General features: G+C 41.3%; 1 protein-coding gene across 5 annotated transcripts in view; it reads right to left on the minus strand.

Annotated features, from left to right (window-relative positions):
* Positions 1-4,227: 4,227 nt before the first annotated feature.
* ankfn1b (ankyrin repeat and fibronectin type III domain containing 1b) overlaps positions 4,228-22,612 on the minus strand; it is a 150,388-nt gene continuing 132,003 nt past the window's right edge. For all 5 annotated transcript variants that reach the window (XM_028477121.1, XM_028477120.1, XM_028477123.1 and 2 more), the window contains 16 exons: positions 20,344-20,541; positions 19,598-19,711; positions 19,295-19,392; positions 17,220-17,310; positions 14,873-14,980; positions 12,255-12,354; positions 11,369-11,501; positions 11,115-11,234; positions 10,321-10,536; positions 9,213-9,379; positions 8,990-9,140; positions 8,337-8,505; positions 8,066-8,232; positions 7,783-7,987; positions 6,317-7,014; positions 4,228-5,070 (listed from right to left, as the gene is read on the minus strand). In XM_028477121.1, coding sequence (XP_028332922.1) covers positions 4,762-5,070; positions 6,317-7,014; positions 7,783-7,987; positions 8,066-8,232; positions 8,337-8,505; positions 8,990-9,140; positions 9,213-9,379; positions 10,321-10,536; positions 11,115-11,234; positions 11,369-11,501; positions 12,255-12,354; positions 14,873-14,980; positions 17,220-17,310; positions 19,295-19,392; positions 19,598-19,711; positions 20,344-20,541 — 3,044 coding nt within the window. In that variant the 3' untranslated portion in view covers positions 4,228-4,761. The remainder of the gene's footprint in view (positions 5,071-6,316; positions 7,015-7,782; positions 7,988-8,065; positions 8,233-8,336; positions 8,506-8,989; positions 9,141-9,212; positions 9,380-10,320; positions 10,537-11,114; positions 11,235-11,368; positions 11,502-12,254; positions 12,355-14,872; positions 14,981-17,219; positions 17,311-19,294; positions 19,393-19,597; positions 19,712-20,343; positions 20,542-22,612) is intronic.

A 22,612-nucleotide genomic window follows, 5' to 3' on the forward strand; every position in this document is an offset into this window, starting at 1 on the left:
GGAAAACTGACGTTAGGTGTAGTGTATACATTTATATTAAAATAGATTATTGGCTGTTTTAACAACTGTAAAGTGTCTTTGAGTTTTTGAAAACCGCTTATAAATAAAATGTATCATTATTGATGGGACAAGCGAGATTTCCGCGTGTGAAAAGGACAGTATGAGTTCTCACTTTGAAAACTTAAATTCACAAGGTCCACCATTCACTAACCAGGCCCATGATTATTTTTATTAAGCTATTATTTTAATTACATTAACAAATTTTAAGGAGGTGCACAAGATGGACAGGTCAATGAGTGAAACAGTTTGAAAAGTCAGGAAAAAACTGAATTTTTAGCTAGTGCAGCATTAGCTTTAGCAGCTAACTCGGTCTTTCTGCCTTGGAGACCGATACCACGTTTACGCAAAAAATCTTTCAAGGAATCAATGCTCCAAGGGGTAAAATAATCTAAATCTCTGTCAGACTCGCTGTCAGTCAAGGCGAGTTTATCCCTCTTGACCTTTGACCTCATGCGCAAGAACTGAGCTCATTTCCGAGAGTGTGAAAAGGCCTATTGATCTATTACTACAGTGGGTATGGAAAGTATTCAGACCCCTTTAAATGTTTCACTCTTTGTTTCATTGCAGCCATTTGCTAAAATAAAAAAACTAAAAAATGTTATTTCTCATTAATGTACACTCAGCACCCAATATTGACAGAAAAAAACAGAAATGTCTATTTTTTTGCAAATGTATTAAAAAAGAAAAACTGAAATATCACATAAGTATTCAGACCCTTTGCTGTGACACTCATTGAACCCACATGCTGTCCATTTCTTCTGATCCTCCTTGAGATGGTTCTGCTCCTTCATTAGAATCCAGCTGTGTTTAATCAAACTGATTGATTGATTAGGAAAGAAACACACCTGTCTATATAAGACCTTACAGATCATGGTGCAAGTCAGAGCAAATGAGAATCATGAGGTTGAAGGAACAGCACACAAGGTTCCAAAGAGCACAGTGGCCTCCATAATTCTTAAATAGAAGAAGTTTGGGACCACCAGAACTCTTCCTAGACCTGGCCGTCCAGCCAAACTGAGCAATCGTGGGAGAAGAGCCTTGGAGAGAGAGGTAAAGAAGAACCCAAAGATCACTGTGGCTGAGCTCCAGAGATGCAGTAGGGAGATGGCAGAAAGTTCCACAAAGTCAACATTCACTGTAGCCCTCCACCAGTCGGGACTTTGTGACAGAGTGGCTCGACGGAAGCCTCTCCTCAGTGCAAGACATATGAGAGCCCACATAGTTTGTCAAAAAAAAAAAAAAAAACAGGTGAAGGACTCTTAGACTATGAGAAATAAGATTCTCTGGTCTGATAAGACCAAGATTGAACTTTTTGGTGTTAATTCTAAGCGGTATGTGTGGAGAAAACCAGGCACTGCTCATCACCTGCCCAATACAATCCCAACAGTGAAACATGGTGGTGGCAGCATCATGCTATGGGGGAGTTTTTCCAGCTGCAGGGACAGGACGACTGGTTGCAATTGAAGGAAAGATGAATGCGGCCAAGTACAGAGATATCCTGGAAGAAAACCTCTTCCAGAGTGCTGAGGACCTCAGACTGGGCCCGAAGGTTTACCTTTCAACAAGACAATGACCCTAAGCACACAGCTAAAATAACAAAGGAGTGGCTTCAGAACAACTCTGTGACCATTGATGACGGGCTCAGCCAGAGCCCTGACCTAAACATGAGCATCTCTGGAGAAACCTGAAAATGGCTGTCCACCAACGTTCACCATCCAACCTGACAGAACTGGAGAGCATCTGCAAGGAAGAATGGCACCCGGTACCTGGCAGAAAGAATAACGTTTATAAAAAAGTGTTTGGGTATTTTATTTTTTAATAAAAGCCACTTCTGCTTTTGCGCACGTCACTCCTTCATGTGACCATTCTTGATCATACTCGCAGGAAGCGCAAACAACACGCAATAAAGGGCAATGAAAATAATAAAACGTAGACAATCTTTATATCACAAAGTGAAGCATCAATATTACTGTCACTATGAGACAATTCCTGGATATTATTATAAAATCCTTCGTTGTTCTGTACAGGATTTTGTAAAGAGAAAAAAACAAGCAAAACAAGCCAGGCTTCAATTTAATAATATTAATTTATTGTTCAATAAAAATAGATTTTAAAAAAAGTGACGTCATGTCTCCTTCGAAGCGTTGCCTGATGGCTCTGCCAAATGTTCCTTTGTAAACACAGGTGTTGGATGAGGGAATTCCATGCACTTTTGATTAGGTAGCTTCAATCCTGCACGCTGACCTTTGACCTCTGTGCTGATGACAGCTCCGAGCACTCGGTGAGTTTCACACTTTGAGCACATACAGTACATTTAGCTCTTGGTCGTGTTTGGCACACGGTTCTTTCATTTATTTTTGCAGATGGCTCTTGTAGAAACAGCTGTAACAATGTAAATAAAAGCATAACCGAGCTCAAACAGAAGAAGAGTTAACGCTGTCAGACGAACCCCAAACGGCTCATTATAACAGTTATTTATCAGTTTATCTTCAGCCATCTTTGTACAGTCGTCACACTTGAACAAATCTTTGAAAGTGTGATGACATTCACTCTGTAAACACATGATCGTCGGCTCCCTCGTGACAGATTCAATATCAACTGAACCTGGAATGCTACAAAAAAACGGAGGTTCGAACCATTAACTGTGCTTCTGTGCTACATTTAAACTACTGAGCGCGTCAATTCTTCATTGTTGTAAAAAGAAAACAAGGAGAATCCAGGAGAGGAGTTCTGTTCTTGATGAGGTTCAAAGAAAAAAACAAAACATTAAGCATTCACATTTTAAGGACATGAAACTTCCATGAAAGTGGAAAAAAATGGGTTTTGACTGAAAACTGCTACTTTGGAATGAAGGTTTTCTGTTGGATCAACTGAAATAAATATCATTGAAAGTAAACATTCCTGTTTACGTTGTGCAAACCAACATGAATAGTTGGTATCGTCAAGCTTTCACTCTGTTTTTCTTAAGCCACTCTGCGTCATATCGCTACTTCCTGGACCTAATGTAGCCATTGCAAAGCTAGCATTTGGTGTGTTTGTCAACTATCTTTAGTTTGAGTAACTTTGCTAAGTTCAAAACCACAAGTTTTTGTTCTGTGACGATAAAAACAAAATGTTACTTCTGCGCTTTCAGTGAATCTGATTATAACTCACGTGTGAGTCTGCGACAAGTCAATCTCTTTACTCCCATAATATTAATTAGATTTGAAATTGAATGGATGGATCCCTATTTATTTGAGTCTGTTAGCAGGATTACATCAACTACTAAACAGATTCAAATACAATTTTAACCAAAAATAGACCTTACACCATGGAAAATTACATTACAGATCAATAAACTGAATCTGACAAAATCCATATTTCTCATCATTGACAAAATTTCAAAAATTCATATCTTGGTTTTAATTTCATTGATCTTTATGAAATTTGACTCATTTATGTCAGGTTGGTTCCTCAGTTACCACACTAAGTTTCATCTGGTTACGATCTGGATTGCACAGTTCATTGCAATTCTTTGAAAAAAAATCGGAGTACCCATACATTTGGACCTACTGTACGGTCATTAATGGTGATATACATTTCTTTCAAGCCTTTAAAATGTGAATAATCATGGTATCATGATCAATATCACTGATCCAGTGTCTTGACTGAGAAGAATCCATTGTTCAAAATCAAAAGTACAGATCGCTGTCAGCCTATTATCATTATTATGATCAATATTATTGTATAATTTACTAACTTTGGTTGATTAAGTAATTTTTCTAAGTGCTGTAGGAAACATTTTGAGGTATACAGTGGGTTGGGTATCATTGCTTTGACAACCAAAGGAATCTTTCTAATGTTTGAATGTGTTGAGGAGACTCTGGTCCAGACAGACAGGCACCGCTTACTGAGTCCTCACTTCAACAAAACACAACTGAACACTAGTCTAGTTAAGTACAGTTCAATGAATGTACTCAGCACAAATCAGGATGATGATTTTCATAAAACAAACGGTAAAAAGTATTGCTTTTTTTTCTTCTTCTTTAAAAATAAATAAATAAATGAGCTGGCTTTATTTTGTATTTTCTAACAACATGAGTTCGCTACACAATCACTGAGACCAATAACCAGATGACTTCTTTACGTAAAGAAAAAGTGGATAGAAAGCACTTGAAAATTAGTGCCTTTTTTTTTTTTTTTTACAAGATTTCCTTTTTGCACTTTCACTCTCTTCTATACCTGGCTCTGAGGTGAGCGGCTGAGGAGCCAAAAGCAACTGAGTGACACGTTGAAGATCCAAATCATCAGGTCGATCGCCAGTGGCCTTTTTCTACTTCACCCTTTCTTCCTGTCTTCTGGGCCCAGTCCAGTACCCACTGACTGCAGCCAACGGCTCTTTAGGAAAGACAATGAGAGAGTTCATAGAAAATGGTGAAGTGTTTGCAGCGTACACGGCTCAATGTACTGGTGTCGATCCGGCCGGCTGTCAAAAGTGACACTGTGATTTTCCTTTAACTTTGTTATTCGTTGTGTGGTTTCCATTCTATATGAATGTCTGATATTAAGAAAAAGTCCCATAAAACTGTCAGTAGTATCACATCAGAAGGGTGTTTGCATTTGAAACTGATTCACTGTGTTATGAGAGGTCAGAGGAATGATTCATGAAAAAAAAAAAAGGTCAAGAGCTTTCAAACATGTTCCTTTTCACTCCTGGAAGCTTCACACCGTCGTGGCCCTGCTGTGCTGAAGAGCCAGAGGTGAATACTCCTTCATGCGGACACACAGTTTGCCCCTCAGCCAGGGGTTTTGGAGTTCCAATGGACAAAAGTCATCCTGAAGCCACTTTTCTCTATTGTCCAAAACCAGTACCAGCCCAAAGTGCTTTAGCTGCTCGGGACTGTAGTAAACACACTGTTCCTGTTCGTTACCGCCTCCACCGCTGCCCAGCAAGCGTCTGGAAATGACATTCATCTCCTGAACCACGAGCTGGATCATTTCCCGAGCCGATGTGCCTGCAGTCACACAAAGCTGGAATAATGCGTGAGAAGAAACAATTGTTTAGTTTTTCCACCATGACTGCCAACACCAAGATGAGCAATGACATACTGTACGTTAATTAGGCTTTACACAATCAGGGTTTTTAGGCCGATCACTGATCTGTGAGTTTAAAAAAAACGATCACAGATCACCGATCATATGAATTCAGATTGTTTTTTTTTTTTAGGTACCGACCGAATTCCTTTGGTACTACCTGATAAAGACTCACGGAAAATCTAACGTTACCAAGTTTCTGGACCTAAACGCAGCACTGTGACTGTGAGAGGGAGGAAGAGTTGAAGAATTTCCATGCAGGACCTGAACATAACATTTGTTGTCTGTGTGTGTGTGTGTGGGTGTGTGTGGGTGGGTTGCCCTTTAACTGCGAATTAATGTGCTGGTCGCTCGACCAGTGAGCGGAGTGAGGGAGTGTGTGTGACCGGAGCAGATTGATTATAAGCTGTCTGCCATTTTTAGTGATTGGCAAAATAAACGTTGCAGCTGTTGAATTAAAAACGTCCCATGTCAAACTCGATGACTGCTGTGAAGCAAGGGAGTTAACCCCCAAGATGAGAATAGCTTCGGCCCCCGGAGCAAAGTTAGACTCAACTGTATCTTCTGACCATGGTCTGAAGACGAGACACACTGGAACTATGTGACGCCTCCATTAGCATTAGCATTAGCAGAGCAAAGACATATTTCCTGACTGTGGCATCGCAAAACCTGCTGTTGCTTATAGTCCATATTCACAGGTGCCCAGCAGAGGTGGGGCGCATACCCACGCACACACCACCACCATGAAAGGGAATTAAGTCTCCGGTATGAAAGCGAAAGTACACAAGAGCGCATCGCTCCGCTCTAGGCTCGGCTGAATAAACAAAATAGGCGTACACACATACAAACAAACACCAACAACAGAAGCTGCCCCCGCTTTCAGAGCCAGGAGAAGACAGGTGCTCAGCCGCTCCGCTCCAACCGATCGACATATTTGCAGTTCGCTCATAGGTTTTTACCTTCGTGCACAAATGTGAGTGAAATAAAGTTGTGTCACGTAAAGCCAACAACTCTTCGGTGTAAATGAGACGATAAAACAATGCAATGGGAGCATCTACAATAAGATTCATCACGACAATTGGATCAGCGAAATAAGACTCTATAGCCGATCACATTAATTACATAAAATGCAAAATATCGGCCGATCAGATCGGTGTAAAGCTTAACGTTAATGTCCCAGTACCTTAACGCTGGTCTCCTTGGGCAGCCCAGTGCGATACTGTGGATACACTCGTAATGTAGCGTGGCAGCTTCTGGGGGCAGCAGGTGACGGTGAGGACAGTCTCTGTGTGCCGCTGTCCTCTGATAACGTACGTGCTGGTGGAAGCTGAGGTTGGCAGCGCTCTGCGGAACAGCAGCGTTTCACCGGTGAGGGCTGGTGACAGTGTCGCTGGGGGGACGTGGAGGGCGAAGGACAGGAGGTGTGGTAGGAGTAAGGCAGGAGGGGGGCTGATGTGGTGGAGGGAAACTCCAGACTGCTGGTTCTGACGCAGAAGGCCTGTCGTTTCTCTGTGATGTGCAGCAGCTCGATTTGCCTGCTCGGCAGAATGAAGTCGCTGTCGAACAGCTCTGGCGCCGCTCGTCGCCTTTCACGTCCGCACCGCTCGCCCTCCCTCCCATGCTGCAGCTCCGACGCCTGCAGGACGTCAGGTGTGGAGTCCCGCAGCGCCCCCCCGACATGGCCACCCCCACTGTTACAAGTCACTCCCCCTGAGCCGCTCCCGTCACTGTGCAGGAAGCCTCGAGGGGGTACGGAGGAAAGAGGAGAGGCGGGTAGAAGGTCCAACTCACGAGGACTCTGAGCTCGACTCGAGTCATAGTCGCTGTCAGTGGTGAGGAAGACTTCAGAGGAACCTTCCTCGTCTGATAGACCAGTGAAATCTAAAGGAGCAACACAAACATACAAATATTAGAATTTAAACACCAAGACAGTCTGTTATTATAGTGGTATGTCAAATCAAAACTCAAAAACCATCTGCATATTCTCTGTAATTAAATGTTTCTTCTCAATCCATAAATTGTCCTATATTGTTCTTTTAAATTTTTTTGTATTATTCTGTTTTATGATGTATTGGACTGTTTTTGTTGTAAAGTGTCCATGGGTAGCCTGAAAATTGAATACATTTTTATAAATATTATTATAAATATTATAATATAGAATATATAATATTTTTTTAATTTCATTTTTGGTCACCACATTTAGTTTTGTTTTAGTATAAATTCAGTCTTTGGAAATCTGTTTTAGTTTTAAAAAAATACAGTTTTATTTATACTGTCATAGATTTTGCAAAATGACATTTGTCATAGTAGCAAACACTCCATTGTAAGCATTCCTTTAACTATATGATAAGTCATTTAAACTATGAATGTGCCATATCACTTCTAGTACATTAAAAAAAAAACCTGCACAAGTTCTTGTTTATTTTCTGTATATTCGAACAAATGATTTACAACCTGCAAGAAAAAAGCTTTCAAAAGTTTAAATTAGCATTACTTATGTTAGTGTTTAATTGGTTAAAAAGGAAAACAATTGATGCATTAAGGATGGTTGTGTGTCTGCGTCATTGCTTTCAGTACTTCCTAAATGTACATTCTCCAATGTTTGAGTGTTAGTGGACAAAATGAAGAGTGATGGCGGATGTTTCTGACCTGAGTGCTTGCGGCACGGTTCGGGCGAGGGCAGAGGAGAGGGCGTGAACTCTTGTTGAGAGACAGACGAAGGTTTGTCTGGTAAAACCTCTTTAGAGAAGTCGATTATCCAGCTTATGGAGATGCCCCCTGTTGGCTGCTTGTAGCGAGCGTACTGCAGTGCATCCATGATCCATCTCGCATCCCTCCAGACTTCCTCCATTTGCTGTCGTTAAGATCACAAAAGTCCATTTTTGATGAATTCAAACATGTTATCTATCGCACTATTATTGGCGGCTCTCACCTGTATATGCTCGTGGACCTGTTGGTGCTTCTTTTTAGCAACGAGGAGCTCAGCTTCAGAGAAAGCCTCTCGTAAAGCCTGCTGAGACATTAGTGACTCCAACTCCAGGAGAGCCGACACTCTACAGTACTGGCAGATGAAACTGGGGCAGTAGGCGTTAAAATGTACTGTAGAGGAAAAGGCACGGCAAGCAGAAAGCATTTCTATCAAACAAGAAATTCTCAATGATTCACCAAATATTAAAGAACTTCTGAGATATGAGTTTACTCACTGAGTTCAAATATCTGAAGGGGCAGGGTGAGGAAGCCAGAGCGGGGGGAGTACGGGTTATTCTGACCCGGAGTCGTGCAAACTTCATCCGAGGGTGGAAGAAGGAACAGAAAAGATACATTTTCCCCAAATTCTACCACTTCCTGGCTGTAGATACGGAAGTCCTGCACCTACGTGTACAGAAGAGATGTTAGTGAGAGTAGAAAATAGAACTAAAGAAAACAATGACAATTTTTTTTTATTTAAAATGAGAAAGAACAACTCAACTTTAAAGGCGTGTTCACACTTCAGCGACTTCAGCGACTCGAATACATTTAAAATCAATGGAAATGATAAGACGCCAAGCAATCCCCCTTTTAGCGACGTGACTCGGGCGATTCCAGCGACTCAATCGCGACTAGGTCACACTGGATTTAGTCGCCGTCAATCACGCAAGTCGGGTCGCTTGAAGGGAGATTGCTGGAGATTGCGTCATTTAAATTGATTTTGGTTTTTTTAAATTTAAATTGATTTTGAATGTAATCGAGTTGCTTCAGTCGCGTTCCGTGTGAACGCAACTTAACACAACACTGTGTGCATCACAACATGCTAATAGCCTACTTATCATACAGTTCACATTACGGAGTTTCAGTTCGACCCATGTCTTGCTCAGACCTGATCGCCAGGAACATTGATGTGTACTATCAGGTCCTTGACAGCGTTGCGTAGATCCTGCAGGAGGTGATGAGAAGCACTCTGCACATCGTTGTCCATTTCCACCGTCTCCTCCAGAGAGCTGAGGGCCTGCAGCCACTGCCATTCCTCCCTAAAATCAACAACTGTGTTACTGTAAATGACTATGATCGTCATTGACACAGAACCACAGAAGAAGACGCACCTGGAGACGTTGCTGTTGTCCCGTATTTTGGTGTGACAGAGGACATTAGGTAGTTTCTGTGGCACCAAGACTCGTATCTGCTCTACTGATGTGCACAGCTTCAGGTAGCCCAGGTATAAGCCTGGAGACAAGAGCTTCCTACTGCGTCTGTGATAGGCCAGCTTCTCCTGGGGGGGTGACGACATACAACAAAGACTGCACTCATTGTTTAGTTTTAGTCATGGTGACAGTTTCCGTCGTTCTCAAGAATCCTCAGTAGAAGGGTTTCCTCACATAAAGTCTGAGTCAGCCCTTTTGTCATACAGTTTGCTGAACACAACACAAATATTTCAGTGAATTGCGGTTTAGCCAACAGTGTACTGGAGACATTCGAGCATTGCAATGATGGTTTCAGGTTTACTGGGCCGGATGCGCCCCCCCCCTTCCAAAAAAAAAAACATGTGGTTCAGTTTTAGATTTTCCAAAACAAAAATGGCCACAGGTTACATAACACAAAAACAACAGGTTGTTTTGATTATTTTTCAACCCGAATCTGTACCAGTTTATTCACAAGAAGACCATGTGATGTTGGAGGCTATCCCACCCATGGAGGGGGGCAAGGCTGGTTCATCCAGGGGCAATAGAAACATACACACACATCTCTGTTCACTAAAAACTTCCAGTAACAAAACTTCACATTTTTTAAATCAAGGAGAAACTCGCTGTGATTCACTAGATGTGAGACAGACAGAGGTTGTTTCATTACCTTTAGCACTCAGTTCTTTTTATTTTCATAGTTGTAATTCATTTTGGAGAACATTCACATTGCTAGTGTTTGCCTGGATAACGTATAACTGACATTTATTTTGTATTCTTTATTCTTTACAGCAGTTCACTTTAACTAAGAAATCCTCTATTTGACAGGTTTTTCAAGCAGCAAAATGTCTGCTAACAACAAAGAAATGAGCAGAACAAAGCTGATTAACCAACAACCACCATTGACAAACTTCACTTTCCATCCGCTGAATGTTGTGGAGTCAAAATGTCTACAGAATATAAACAAAAGTAATCAGCTTTCCTAAACTGAACTAACTTCCAATCACTGCCTGTCGGAGGCTGTTTAACTCACGTGGAGGGTGATGAGGAGCATGTCCAGGGCAGTGGGCTCCTCAGGGGAGGAGATGGACTTTCGTTGGAGTTGCAGCCGACAAAGCTGAGTCCATCGGGCGCCGTCCAGGTTTGGACAGGAACTCATGTCCTTCAGGAGCACCAGGAGGGCGTTTCCATGCTTGTCTTTGATTGGTTCGAAATATACCTGACCGAGGTCCTGGGTACCCAGCATTCCCTGATGAAAATAATCAATCAGTAACTAACCCAAGTACCAAAGTACGCTGTACAATCCTTTCTTTTAGTGTAAGGCCTACATGCGGCCCTCGATCTAATTTTGTGCGGCCCCCAAAACTAAATTGCAATTCATGAAGTTGGAAGTGATACAAAGAACAACATAATACACAAAACTACAGAAACACATAAAACAAGAGCAAAATGCAGAAAATGTCAAGAAAGGTACAAAAAGTAACAACATAAACACAAAATAATAAAAAACTGTGCTAAAATGAGTCATAAAACACACAACATGACAACAAAGACACTAAACAACCACTTAAACACACAAAATGACTACAAAAACAACAACATATACAAAAGGACTTCAAAGACACGTGAAATTACAACATCATATTGACGAGAAAATGTACAAAAATAATTTTAAAACACAAAATGTGTGTTTTCAAGCTTGTATTAAAGCTCAGATTAGTCATTCTGGGCCCTCGGATCAGAAAATCACATTTTTGTGGCCCCCGTTATGATAGAAGTTGCCCATCTCTGGTGTAAGGTTTGAGAATGCAAAGGATGTAGAGTTACCTGTAGGAGGGAAACAGCCTGCAGCATCTTCAGTCGTGTCTGCAGAGTGCACGAACAGGATGACTGCGATGGATTTAGACACTGCTGCAACCAGGACACCTCCTCCCACAGATAGGACACCTGGTGCAGAACAATGGTAATATACAATACAACAGGGAAAAACATTGAATCCTACAATAGGAAAACTTTTTGCTGTAAAAGACATAAATCTATAGAAAAAAAAAAAAAATTGTAATCTTTAATAAGCAGTATACCTTAGTAAACCACAGGAAGTCCTGCATGAGTGAGCTGGAGTAAGAATCTTCAACCTCCACAATAGGAATCTGCTCTTCTGGTGTCACAAGGATGTTGTCATCTCTGTAGAAGATGGAAGTCAGATAGAGACCTCTGGAAAAGGAATGAAGATGCAAGTGTAAGATCTGATAAATTACTGGGAATTAAATTAAGAACACGTAGAAATCGGAAAATGGGCCAAAACTGCTGAATATGAATCCAGCAAGTTCTTTCTATCTGCTTTTTGAATTTTATGTTAAAGTTTCATTTCAGGCGGAAGGACACATGAAAGCGATCAGCAGACGCTGAAAGTACATTTCCTGAAAAACAGTTGTCTGAATAAATGAAACCTTAACATATTTCTCAGGATGTTTTAAACAGAAGTCTAAAGCCAGGGAACCGTTTTAAGTCCAATTTGGTCGGAAATCAAGTCAAATTTAAGTGTAACGTCAACTGAAAACACAGAAATATGTGAAAGTTTACTTCACAAATCATGGTCGTAATTAATACAAATGAAAATAAATAAAACCTGACACTGAACAATACACAGAATGAACAATACTGTTGCTCTAATTTTAGCACTTTAAAAAATGATGGATGAAAATATGGATGGATGCTCAAAATCAGTGGTTTCAAATCTTTTTCAACACAAAATCAAAAACAGAAACAGTGTGACTTCCCAGGATCCAAACGTAACATCACATCTATGAACTGTTTTCATTAAAATTAATTGAGAACACCAGCATTGCAAAACGACACCAAAAGTAGGAGCCATAGCTTGTGAAACACTTTCACTGGAATTGCAGTTGAAAAGTTTAAAGACAAAAGCATCCTGCTCCTCTCTTTTCTTCTTCTGTGATTCTCTACCTTTTCAAACTTTTGACGAATTTGCTGCTGGTTTGGAAAAGGTGGCGCAAGCTTTTGGAGACCGAGTGCTTTCTGGCCTGTGCTGGAGCTTTGCACTGCTCTGTTAGGAAGACAAACAAAAGACAACATATTTGTTCATTTCCAGCAAAAACAGAAAACACGTTAAAAAAAAGTACGAGATTGGTTGGAAAATGACTTGTCCTAAAAACACAAAATATTTTTCTTTGGACCCGTTTTAGACACATCTCATCCACTGACAAGTCGTTACCTAACTGACACGCCTGACATGTTCAACGACACGGTCGGAGTGGAATGTTTTTGACGTTTCATGCTCTCCACTGGTGCGGCACCTTTTGACAGTCATGCAGGCTAGCAACAGCAGACTATGGGCCTAGTGGGAACAGCCAGCTCTCGTGTCCCTGAGGAGCAATAACTGTGTCTCGATGTATGTGTGTGCGTGTTTACCTGCATACTATAACTGTTGAAGCGTGGCATGCCTTGAGCTATGGACGTATGCTTGGAGCCAAGAAGCTGGAGTAATTTGTGTGTGTATGTCTGTAGGTGTCTTAACCCTTTACCACTCACTGACAGGGAGGTCAGTTAAGTCTGTGGGGACGTGTTTATTTTTAGTGGGCCTAAAGGGGGGTTGGAGGCGAAAGAGGGAGGTGTGTGTGTGTGAGTTTGTGTGGGTGCTTGTTGGTGAGATAACGCACCTCCCAACTCATTAGAAACCCAGAGTCCCCAAACCCTTCACACATGCCCTCCCCTCCCAGGTGATCTCGCTCCAGCCCCAGGCCACTTAAAGTCAATAAATCCCCCCATTCAGGACCAAAAAGAGCTAATTTTCTCTTCAGGTGGACAAGCTAAGGTGGAGTGACGAGAAAAAACAGCCCCCTTCGACCCCTCTCACCTCCCCAAAACTCTCTCCACTCGCGACTCTGTTGAGCTCCAGTCCTCCTGGCCTCAGTCCCCGTTTGACACTGAGTAAGACAGACAAGTAGGGCAGACTGCTGGGAAGCCTGTGTTAGTCAAGGCCTCTTTCACAGTTTAATTAATAGTGTTTGGACAAGAGGGAGAAGGTGGTGTGGGCTATAAGCTGGGTGGCGATCGGTGGGGGGGTCCTGTACATGGACGCGTTAGTGAAAGAGGGAACATGTACGTGAATATTTGTGTGTGTTTGGGTACATGGGTATCTATGGGCGAGCTTGTCTATCTTTACGTGTGTGTGTGTGTGTGTGTGTCTGGACAGTAGACAGGATGACTGGCGAGCTGCGGGGGGTGTGTGTGTGTGTGGGGGGGGGGGGGAGTCAGCAGTAGTCAGTGTTAATTTATGCCCTCACCAGACTCCAGTCCAAGACTCGTCTCTTACTGGAATAACAAACATGACCCCGGGACACGCCACCTCGACTACCGTGCCTGAACTCAAGCTCAATCAGTCGCCGTCTGAAGAACCAAGAGCCACTCAATACTGACTATTATATTGCATCTCGCCCCATTGCAAATACGTGTCTAGCCACAGCAGACAATATAAGTGGGTGAGTGTGTTTGGGGCTGGTGGGCGTGAGAGAAAAAGACAGAAAGCCCGCTCAACGCTTAGCACGGTTTGCTGTGATGTAAAAGAGTCAGAATAGACAAGTTCTGACACTTACGGGACCTGCTTACAGCCAGCAGTGTTTGGTGCTAGAAACAGTTTGAGTGTGCAAGAAGCTGATCTGCATTTTGTCACAAAGAAATAAAAAAAGAAAGAAAGAAAGAAAGAAAGAAAGAAAGAGAGAGAGAGAGGTATTTAGTAGAGGAACAGCTTAGTCATGGAAAGACTCATGGGGGGGGCATTCAAAGACAGAGGGGAGGGCATTATTTTTGAGGTGGCATGCAATCTTGGTGTGCACGGCTCCTGAAGTACTTGTCGTGCCTGAGATTGTAAAGTGTCTGTCAAGGTGAGATAAAACACAGCAACAGGCCAAACCGTTCATTCCACCTGTGGATGGTGAGCTGCCATGTTTGTGTACACATCAAATATTACTAAGTAACATTGGGTAACACACACACACACCTTCTGTTTGTATGAAATGTAAAATGTGTCGTAAAGAGGGGCGAAACATTTCGGGTACATTTCTACAGAAGCCTAAGCTCTGGCATTTTGGGAATATTAAAAAATATTGACTTTTCATGGGAATTATCAATTGGAGATAGTTTTAAATGACAGGTGCTGAAATTTCAGATATGGCTAAAATATACTTTCCCATCCGTTAAATGCAACCCTTCAATTTAGTAAATTCCCATGAAAAATGTACAACTTTGCAACCTTGATGAAATGTTGAAATCATATGTTTTTAATTGTACTATTTTGCATGGATGCTAATAATAATGTTTGGATATGATACAGTTATTTAAAATTAATCCTAATTTTTGGTTATTCTAATAAATATCTCCCATGAAAAGTTTATAATTTTGAATTTTGAGCTCCCAGGAAATTTCCTACCCTACACAGAACTCAACTTCAACTAATTACAGCAGTAAATATGCCAAAAACAGAAGCAATTCAATTACTTTTACTCCTTAAAGTCAATGTGTTTATATGAAATTGACCAAAAAACTAAATCGTGTGAAGTTGTTACCATGGCAGACGCAGTGGCGGTGAGCTTCTTTTATCTGCCCCAGGAGCTGGTCAAGTGCCTCTTTTTGGCCTCTCTGACGTGGAGCGCGGCCATCAATATCCCTCCAACCTGCAGACAGATGTAAGAAATAAAACATCAGAAGGGTTGTATTGCTTTGGATTTATGACGTGTGATGGGGCAGATACATGATACACGGATACTGTCCGCCTCTTTGGCTGAACCGCATTACTACAGGATATAAAAACATTACTGTTTAACTTTGATCAAAATTGCTTTTCCCAAACATTTGTTCAGCATCTACAGATTTGGTTTAGGCTCTTGTTTGTTACTAGAACCCAAAAACCAGCCGGTTAGCCAAACTCATTTAAAAGGACATTAACCTGCTATTAAGTTTAATTCAGTTACTTCTGACAGTGTATGGGTGGTATTGGATTTCAGCGACCGTGGCTCAGTGGGTCGTCCAGTAACCAAAGCGTTGGGGGTTAGAATCCCGCTTTATCCACGTCATTGTCGTTGTGTTCTTGGGCAAGGCACTTTACCCACATTGCCTCGTATGAATGGGTCTGATTGTGCATGAATGTTGGTGGTGGTCAGTGGGGGCAGTTGTGGCTACATTGTAGCTTACCACCGCCGGTATGACTGATGTGAGTGACTGGTATGAATGAATAATGGTTTCTGTAACACGCTTTGAGTCTCCTTGAATAAAGCGCTGTATAAATCCAAGCCATTATTATTATTATTATTATTATTATTATTATTATTTACAAGCTGAATGGTATAGAAATAGCATGTTTGGTAAGTTTTGCTTACAAACAGAGTTTTAGGTAAGGCAGACTTTAATAGCCTACAATCAATGCTGGACACTGTGGAATCTATACAGAAAAGACCTTATTATGCTTCTTTTAAAATGAAATAATGAACGTTTCTTAACTTTTTATCATATGCAAGGCTTGGAAACATGAAATAAATGGGAAATTTCCATGTCTTATCGGACAATATGAATCAGACTAGTTTATTTCTGGTCTAACACTAGTTGAGCTGGCATTAGTAGCAAATATTGGTCGTGGGTTGATCAGTTTTGCTTATTTGGGACACCTCCGAAAATCTACACCTCTTTACTTTAGCCTCGAAAAACAAGCAGTTTGAAGTATGAGTGATGCTTAACTGCACAAACAGGTCTAATGTGTGTGCACTATTGCAAACAGTAAACACCACAGTGTGTGAGAGCTGTTGCTCTGACAGACAGACAGACAGACCCAGTGAGACGCAGACCTGCTTGCTGCTCTGCACATACCGTATATTGGCTCACATATAACCAACCAGTATGCATAGGTTTGTGGTGAAGAGTTGACACACGACCTATCAAAATGTATTTAAATATCGGTCTGATTGTAGTTTTTCTGCAGCTTTTGGTTTTGCACGTTATTGTATAAATACAAGCACTTAATAGAAGAAGAAAATAATTATTTAGCAGCGTCTCTTTTCTGTGTTGATACTGAAGGATGTGACAGAGATAGCACGTCCATACATCCCGCGCCACCCCCCAAACCTGCTCCCTCTCGTGAAGCCCCCCCGGGGGGCGCGTAGGGCTGAAACACGGTGAGCTCTATTCCCGGAACGGTGCCTGTCCCGATCAAGACAAGCGGGCCCTTTAATGGGCGGCCACAGCCCGGTATAAGGCCCCCACTGTTGGGGCCGTGCCGTGCGCTACAGCACAGACATGCAAATATTTCCAGTGGTAGGCCCAAATGGAAAACACAAACACGCAACATCCAAATTAGCTCCGAGAGTAGGATTGGAAGGGGGAGGGTCGGCGGGACAGTCGAAGAAAAAAAAAAAGTGGGAAAGCCTAGTTTCTACACACACACACACACACACACACTGAAAAACTGTGTGCCTATGTGGATCAGCATGTTCATGTGCTCCCCAGATGTGCAATGAGTGTACCAATGTACCCTCAACCATAGCACCAACGATCTGTCTGATACGGTTTGTGTGTAAAAAGTCTTACAGAGATACAGTGAGTTAGATCGATGGAAAATTAACAGCTTGAGTTTAAAGCTGATGTGATCAACACCTGAGCTACTGTGACTGAATGAATCACCAGCTATTCTCCATCTAATGTTAAAGACAAGATGCATAACCCTCAACAATTAAACACAGTGATACAAGTTTACATGAAGTGCACACACACACACACACACTCACACTGCATGAAAACCTCTGTTCAAGGAGCTTTAGTTTACAGATGTCGGCCAAAGCCCTGCGGCCTTCACCAGCCTTTTGTTTCCTCCTAAACGTAGGCGCAGACATTCAGCAAAGACATTTGTTATCAATGAAGACTTACTGGATGGTGCTGAACAGGCTGGGGTAGAAACTTGAGGATTTCCCCAGCCCTTCATGTTGTAGGCTGCCACCTGTACATAATAGTGGCTCCCCTGGAATAAGAGAAGTTATCGTTATAGACAATGTCATTTCACTCGTATGGGCGTAAATGGAACTTCAGGGAAATCAAATTTAACAAAAAAAAGGTTACAATTCATAAGCGAGACACTGTATTTGAACAATAAAGTATTTTGCTCATCCCTGAGAAAAACATTTAAGACCTACCGATTCAAAAATCAGCCATTGAACATCCTCAGGCTTCAAATGAATTTAAAGTTTTGTGTTGTAATGTTATAACTTTGGGTAGGAATAGAAAATGATTCTTACTCCCATGAGATCAAATCTATTCCCTGACCCTTTAAAAAAGCAATATGCTTTATTACATCTAGCGTTAAAATACACAGTATACATGAACAAGCTACATGGGAGACTTTATAGGTTTATCTGGATATGAATGGTCGTCTTTCAACTTATTTTAGGATATTAAAAATTGCACGTTGGCCTTTATGTAGCTTCTGCTATTAGTTCACTCTTTTTTAAACTGCAAATGCGAAGCGTTGCGATTCTGTTACATTTTTCTAAACTATTGCAAATGCTTCTTGTGGCCAAAGTTTGTGAATGAATGGAATTCCATGTTTAAAGCCAATATTGAAAGAAACGGTATAAGTAAATAAATGGCAAATCTCTGTCAATTGAATTTTAATGGAGGACCACTGATCAGGAGTCTCCAGTGTGGAGACAGCAAGCCTCTGTCCATGTTTCTAAGCCAGATCAATCAAACCCTAACCCAACACTTAGTGACCTTGTCTTGACCCCTGTCCTGTGACAGAAGTGATGTCAGGCTGCTAGCACAGATCTTACACGGGGTAGAGCTCCCTCTCTCTGTCTCTCTTACATATTCACACACTGCCATAGGAGTGTCCATTTGTCCAAATGCCAAACATAAATCAGACGCTAGGCTAGCAAGCTGCTCTTTTCATCAATTTGGAGGCTGGCTGTCTTGCAACTGTTGCTAATGATTGTTCGGTCGCCAACACTTTCAGCAAACAAATTGTGTTTGTGGGCCTGGTCATAATTCTCTGACAATGGAGGAGCGAGATTGACTGCAACTTCTGTGTGATGTTTGTAATAACGCAGCATCACCGGGGAGATGACTTCAAATGTTGCACAGGCAAATACTTCAGGGCTTGTGTGTAAATAATATGAGGGGCTTCGACTTTTTTTTTATTGGTCAGCACCACCAGCTGTGGACGCAGATGCTCGGAGTGGTTTTGTGCTGCTTTGTCACAGATAAAGTGCATCTGTTGTTTCTAGTAAAGAAAAATGACATAAAACATCTTGATCATGTTTGTGTCAAAAGCTACAAAGTAAACAACAAAAGTTATTGTTGTTTTTCCCCAAATAAAGGGAGCAAATAATTCCACATCAACGTGATCAGCAAACGCCTTTGACGAACACTGGCAGTTGTCAGTCGAAACATCAAAGTCAGGGGAACACAGTGAATTTCCTGAGGAACAATTGTCTGAATAAATTAAACATTAACATATTAGTAAAAAAAAAAGACAAAAATAATCTTGCTGAAATTATTACGTGGAAGTCACGGAAACTTTAAAGGAAACATCAAAGCGATCAGCAAACGCCTTTGACGAAGACTGGCAGTTTTCAGTCAAAACATCAAAGTCAGGTGATTAAAGTGGATTTCCTGAGGAGCTGTTGTCTAAATAAATGAAACAACATATTATTAAAAAAGAAGACAAAAAGAAACTTGCTGAAATTATTACGCGGAAGTCAAGGAAACATCAAAGCGATCAGCAAACGCCTTTGACGAAGACTGGCAGTTGTCAGTCGAAACATCAAAGTGAGGAGATTCAAGTGGATATCCTGATAAACAGTTGTCTGAATAAATGAACCCTTAACATACTATAAAGGTAGCAAATATAGGCAATACTGGACAAGGAAGCGCTTTAACTGATTAAAAAAATAAGATAATCAGAATCAAATGACTCTTGTGCTGTTTACATTTGCGTATAAACTTACAGAGGTTAGTCCAGTGATGGTGCACTGCAGCTGAGTGCTGTCATCCACCACCATCTCACCCAGCAGGGGAATGAATGAAGGCACACTGCTCCAGCTCACTGAAAACACGCACACGCACACACACACACACACACACACACACACACACACACACACACACACACACACACACACACACACACACACACACACACACACACACACACTTGATACACTGCAATAGTTTGACATTTTATTCCTTTCAGGAGGACCTGAATCTTCCTAAATGTAATACAAACATGTAGGTGAGGTTGAATAGCTGACCTTTGTACTTGGTAACCACAGCGGAGTTGACACAGAGCGGCTCCTGGAAGTCAACTTTTAAACTGGTGCTGCTACTGACAGACAGGCGGACTACACTGGGAACATCTGGGGGGTCTGGAGGAGCAGCAAAACAGAACCGAAGCCAAGTAAATAGGCAGGAAAAACAGCAACAAGTAAACAGCAGACTAATATGCCACCCAACATGTTACAATCATCACAGTTGAGCTCGGGCAAGGGCAATATTTAACTTTCATATGCACATACCAATGCAAACTTTAAGAAAACTTTAAAACCAATTAAAGGATAAAAACTAAGAAAAGGTAGCGTACTCCTAATAAAAGTGGACTGTTGTAGCATTAAAACCTCATTACAATGAAGTCCATCATGTCTCTAATTATAGGTCTAAATGTATGTGCATTATTTTTGACTTATGTCATCTAATTTCAATCTCCCGTTAAGCATTTGTTTGCATGAATATAAGAAAGTGTTACAAGAGAATAGACTTTTTTTAACATGAAAAACAAAAGGGAGGAGTGTCTGCCTCAGAGGGTTGGCTGTCTGGGCTGCCACTAAACATATAATGAAATTCCAATAAAAATTAAAGCAAGGACAGGCTACAAACGCACACACACATGCATGCCCACACATTCGTGCATGGCTTTACAGTGTGGAAGACATTAACTCAGCCCAGATACAGTGGACTGGGCTGGTGAAATTCATTTTTTTTTTAAATTCTGAAGTCTTACTGGCGTGCTCAAATCCCGTCTGCATGCGCTGAAAGAGCCGAAGCCTCCATTCCCAGGCTTTGAGCTGCCTTTCCCGATCGGATACCTCTCGTTCCCCAGGTCCTTCATTTCGCACCTGGGCCTGAAGCTCCAGCACCCGCTGCTGGGCCTCCTGCACCAGGGTGGCTAAGTGCACTGCACGGCCCTCCAGACTCACAACTAAGAAAGACACAAAGAGCAGCAAATTAGGGACAAAAAAACATCACTCAGCACGTACATTACCTGTAAAACTACTATGAAACTTAAAGATAATAAGATCACTCAAAGCGTGCAAACCCATGCCAAGTGCCAAATATCCAAATGAAACTAATTAAGGAACCAACTCAACATAACTGAGTCAAATTTCATAAAAATCGTTCAATTACAAACCAAGATATTCATTTTTGAAATTTCACCAATGATGAGGAATGAGATTTTTCTAATTTTAAAACCAATTTAGAATCAGTATATTGATCCAAATCCCCTCCAAAATACAACAGAATCTTCCAAAGCATAAGGTGTAACTTTGGGTAAAATTTTGTCCAAATTCGTTTAGCAGTTTTGACGTAATCCTGCTAACAAACAAACAAATTAAATAACACCAGGGAAAATTGTTGCAAAATATGTAAACGCTGAATCCAAAAATATTGCCAATTGTACTGTCTTTTTTTTTTTAATTTACCAACTTAAATGAGTATTAAAGGGCTGCATTGACTGAATATTACTGGTAAGAGAAATACCTTCCCTGCTGTGGTGCAGATTGCTTTTGCAGGCCTCTCTGTTTAATGTCTTTGTTTGTTCAAATACTGTGAGAGATTCCTCCATAAACTTCATTTATTGTAACTAACTAAAGATGACATCACCTAGAATACGACACAGAAAATGAGGCAATGAAAGTGAGAGGGTGAGAGCGAGGGAGGGGTTTTTTTCACGTGTGATTAAACGGGAACACTAAACGCTGGAAATGTGCATGAGACACAGCTTTAAAACACCATTGCGGGAAAATGTTTCTGCACAACTGGTGGAAATGTTTGTGAAATTCAGCAATTTATTTAAAGTGCAGTAGCCATCAAAATGGCAATGATTGTTTAAGACGTTACGACTGTGAGACATGAGATTTAACACCTCATGAAAGCATTTAAACCACTGATTGGTCCGCTTGCATTTGCATGCAGATAATTCTAAATAAAAGTATAGAAAGGGCGACGTAAAGCTGTTGAGGTCACGACAGACAGTAGCATACTGTACTCCTTCTTTGGTGGCTGGTCATTTCTTGGAGTGTTTGGGACTGGTGTGTGTCTGTGTTTAGTCTGTGTGGTCTGTGTTTGTTCATTGTAGATTCCACTGTTGAGCGTTAGATTCCACTGTTGACAGTAAGTTTAAAGCTCCGTGTCAAAATGTCCATCTGGGTGTTTAATTCTGCGGCTTCCTCAGTGTCTCCTCAATGGCTGTGAGCGCCTCTTCATGTCCAGGGGTCTCCTCGGGGTGTCACTCGAGTTGTTCTTCTCAGCAACTTGTGTAAAAGTTTGTAGGTATTTGTGCAAGGAGAGGTGTTTTATTCAGGGTTGAGCTGACGAGGTTCAAGGTTGAGCTAAGGGCAGGGGTGGACTGGCCATCTGGCGTACCGGGCATTGTCCCCGTTGACCCAAAGTGGGCCGGTCCACTGCGGTTTTATATTATCTTTTATTTTGACATGACCCATTAGACGGCCTATGTAGAGTGGTGCAAGTTTCTTCATTTTCTAAATTCCCTCCAATGCGAGTCACAAAAATTGAATAACGTGACAAAACCATGGCAAGAAAAGAGTGAAAAGTGACTAAAATGAGCAAAAAGCAGAGTGCCAAATAATTGGGGGAAAAAAAGAGGAAACGGCTGGTATGTGTCAAAAGCTAGTTAAATGAGCAAAATGTAGCAAACGATATTGAAAAAGGGCAAAAATGTGGAACTACAAGAAGCAAAATGTAGGTAAAAGGTAGTATTTTTGGATGATAAGTCACAAAAATGGTTAAAGAAATGACAAAAATTGGATAACAGTGTCAAAAAGACAATGAAAGTAGACAAAAAATAGGAAAAAGGGACATTTATTGGTAAAAGGAAACTAAAATCTTTGAAAAGTGTCCAAACTTTTAGAAAAGGGGCAAAAATGTGACAAAGAAAGTTGAAAAATATCCAAAGAAAATCAGGTACAAGGGGTTAAAAAGTTTCCCCCCTGGAGGAGTAAAAATGTCAGGGCTGAATTTCTGTCCCAGTC

Source organism: Gouania willdenowi, chromosome 19 (genome assembly GCF_900634775.1).
Source record: "Gouania willdenowi chromosome 19, fGouWil2.1, whole genome shotgun sequence".
Lineage (NCBI taxonomy): Eukaryota > Metazoa > Chordata > Actinopteri > Blenniiformes > Gobiesocidae > Gouania > Gouania willdenowi.